General features: G+C 47.4%; 1 protein-coding gene across 1 annotated transcript; it reads right to left on the minus strand.

The window, feature by feature from the left end:
• Positions 1–624: 624 nt before the first annotated feature.
• On the minus strand, positions 625–2,517 carry LOC108259307 (kelch-like protein 10). Its single transcript, XM_047160471.2, has one exon. It carries the CDS (start codon positions 2,436–2,438, stop codon positions 678–680), a length of 1,761 nt encoding a protein of 586 aa, XP_047016427.1. The 5' UTR covers positions 2,439–2,517; the 3' UTR covers positions 625–677.

Here is a 2,517-nt window from a genome sequence, read left to right on the forward strand (position 1 = left end):
AAAGCACATCGCCGACAAAACCGACTTCTTCAAGGTGACACGTTAATCTCTCTTTCTTCATTTCTTCCATCCCTCTCTCACTCTTTTCTCCTTTGTCTCTTTCCTTTTTTCTTCATCTGTCTCTCTTCCTCTTCTTTACCACGGTTTCTCCTGCTCTTTTTCAGTTGTGTCCTACCTTTTTTATTCCTCTACCACGTTTTCTGTCTTTCTTCATTTCTTTCATCCCTCCCTCACTCTTTTCTCCTTCCTCTCTTTCCTTTTTTCTTCATCTGTCTCTCTTCCTCTTCTTTACCACGGTTTCTCCTGCTCTTTATCAAGTGTGTCCTACCTTTTTTATTCCTCTACCACGTTTTCTTTCTCTTTCATGTTTATCAATTTTATGGTTCCCTTTTTGCTCTTTCTTTCTCTCCGTTATTTTTTACATTTCTTTTCTTCTTTCTTTTTAGTTTCAAACTTTTTGTCAGTCCCTCGTGTAATGTGTTTGTCTCTCACTTTTTTTTGCTTTTTTCCCTCCTGATTTCTGATTTTCATTCTTTCTATTTAATTCTCATTCATCTCTCTCTTTCTCATTCTCTATCATTCTCTCTCTCTCATCCTCTCTCTCTCACACACACACACACACACACATTCTCTCTCTCATTCTCTCTCTCTCAACCTCTCACACACACACATATTCTTTACATTTTCTCTCCGTAGGGATCGTCTCGGGGCGCGGCATACTCGGCCATGTTTGGTAAACCAGACAGTACACAGCAGCTCAGAGCACAGCGGGAAATCCCCATGTTTTTGACTGCATGCCATTCAGAAGTCTTGTCATCATAACACTCCACTTCATCCATGGTGATAGTGCCGTTATCTCCTCCAGCAACGAACAGGAGATCGTCCAGCACCTCAATGCCGAAGTTGCTGCGCTGGATGTTCATGGCTGGACCTTTTCTCCACACGTTGGTCTGAGGATTATACACCTCTACATCCCTTAGGTGATTAACACCATCATATCCCCCAACAGCATAAACGTGCCCTCCGTACGCGACCACGCCCAGTCCACACCTTCTGATCATCATGGGGAGGATGACGGTCCACACTCCCACCTGAGGACTGTAATACTCCCCCGTGGACAAATATGTGGTCTTGTGAATCCCTCCGCATACGTACACTTTGCCATTTAGTACTGTAGCGCTAGAGGCGCTCCTTTTTTCGTGCATTGGCGCGATCATGCTCCACCGATCATTCTCAGGTTCATATCGCTCGACCGTATTCAGATAATCGATTTTATCGACTCCTCCCATCGCATAGATATGACCATCCAGCACACACACGCTCACGTTACACCGGCAAGAGCGCATGGGGCTCACCTGAGCCCAGGTTTTGGTGATGGGGTCAAACCTTCTAACTCTTCTGAAGCTATCGTCGTCGTAAATCTCCCTGACGAATCCTCCGATGCAGTACACAAAGCCGTTCAGATACACTGCCCTGTGATCGGTTAGTGGAATCTCGTCATTACACTTGATGAACACCCAGCGTGCTGCTCGCGTATCGTATGCTTCTATGGAATTGGCGGGATTACTGCGGCCCCGGCCACCGATGGCCAGCAGAACAGTGCTGGGCAGGCGGAGTCTCGTGAGATCAGAGCTGAGAGAAAGGCTCGGGTTGAGGTCATCGATGCCCATTAGAAGGCTGGTGATGATCGGCTTACATGTCATGTCGTCCATCACTAAAACGTTGTTGCTCACATTGTTCATGAGGTAATCGTGCGTCAGTAGCCCCAGACGCACCTTGGGCAGTAACACTCCTATGTGTGCTTTCCGTTTACATGGCGCATGTTTGATCCACTGTAAGACGGCCTCGAACACCACGCTTTCCTGGTTCACGTTCAGTTCGTCCTTCTCGATGATCTCGCTCAGCTGCTCAACCATCAGGTCCAGGAACTCCTCAGAGAGGCGCACCATCTCCTCAAAGTTGTGCAAGATAAACCGGAAGGCCTGCTGATTCAACTTCTCACAGAAGTGGGAGCGAGCAAAATGCCAGATGTTAACACAGTTCTCTGGACACAGCTGAGCCTTCAGGAACGCACAGCACTCGTTCACCAGGCTGCTCACCAACATATAATCAGCAGCAATCAGCAGCTTATACACGTTTTTCTCCGTGATGTTAACACATCTTATATACGCGTACTCCACGATCAGCTCCATTATCTCGGCAGAAACATTAGGGATGCTGTACCTGAGCTTATCAGGAGGGTACCAGCCGTGGGTGAAGAGAGCCATGAAGTACGGGCTGCAGCCGCACAGGATGATCTTGTGCACGTGGAACTCAGCGCTGTCCACAATGATGACTACGTCAGAGAGATGCTTCTCTAACCGCAGCTCATTGATGTTGTTGCAGGACATCGCATACACCTTCCTCACCATTCCCTTCTCTTGTTCCTTTTTACTCATGTTCTGTCCAGTGGTTCTGTGCAGGTCAGAGCTACTGAATGTACAGCTTTCATCTGAATGTAGATTGTGTTGATGCAGA

Source organism: Ictalurus punctatus, chromosome 2 (assembly GCF_001660625.3).
Source record: "Ictalurus punctatus breed USDA103 chromosome 2, Coco_2.0, whole genome shotgun sequence".
NCBI classification, from domain to species: domain Eukaryota; kingdom Metazoa; phylum Chordata; class Actinopteri; order Siluriformes; family Ictaluridae; genus Ictalurus; species Ictalurus punctatus.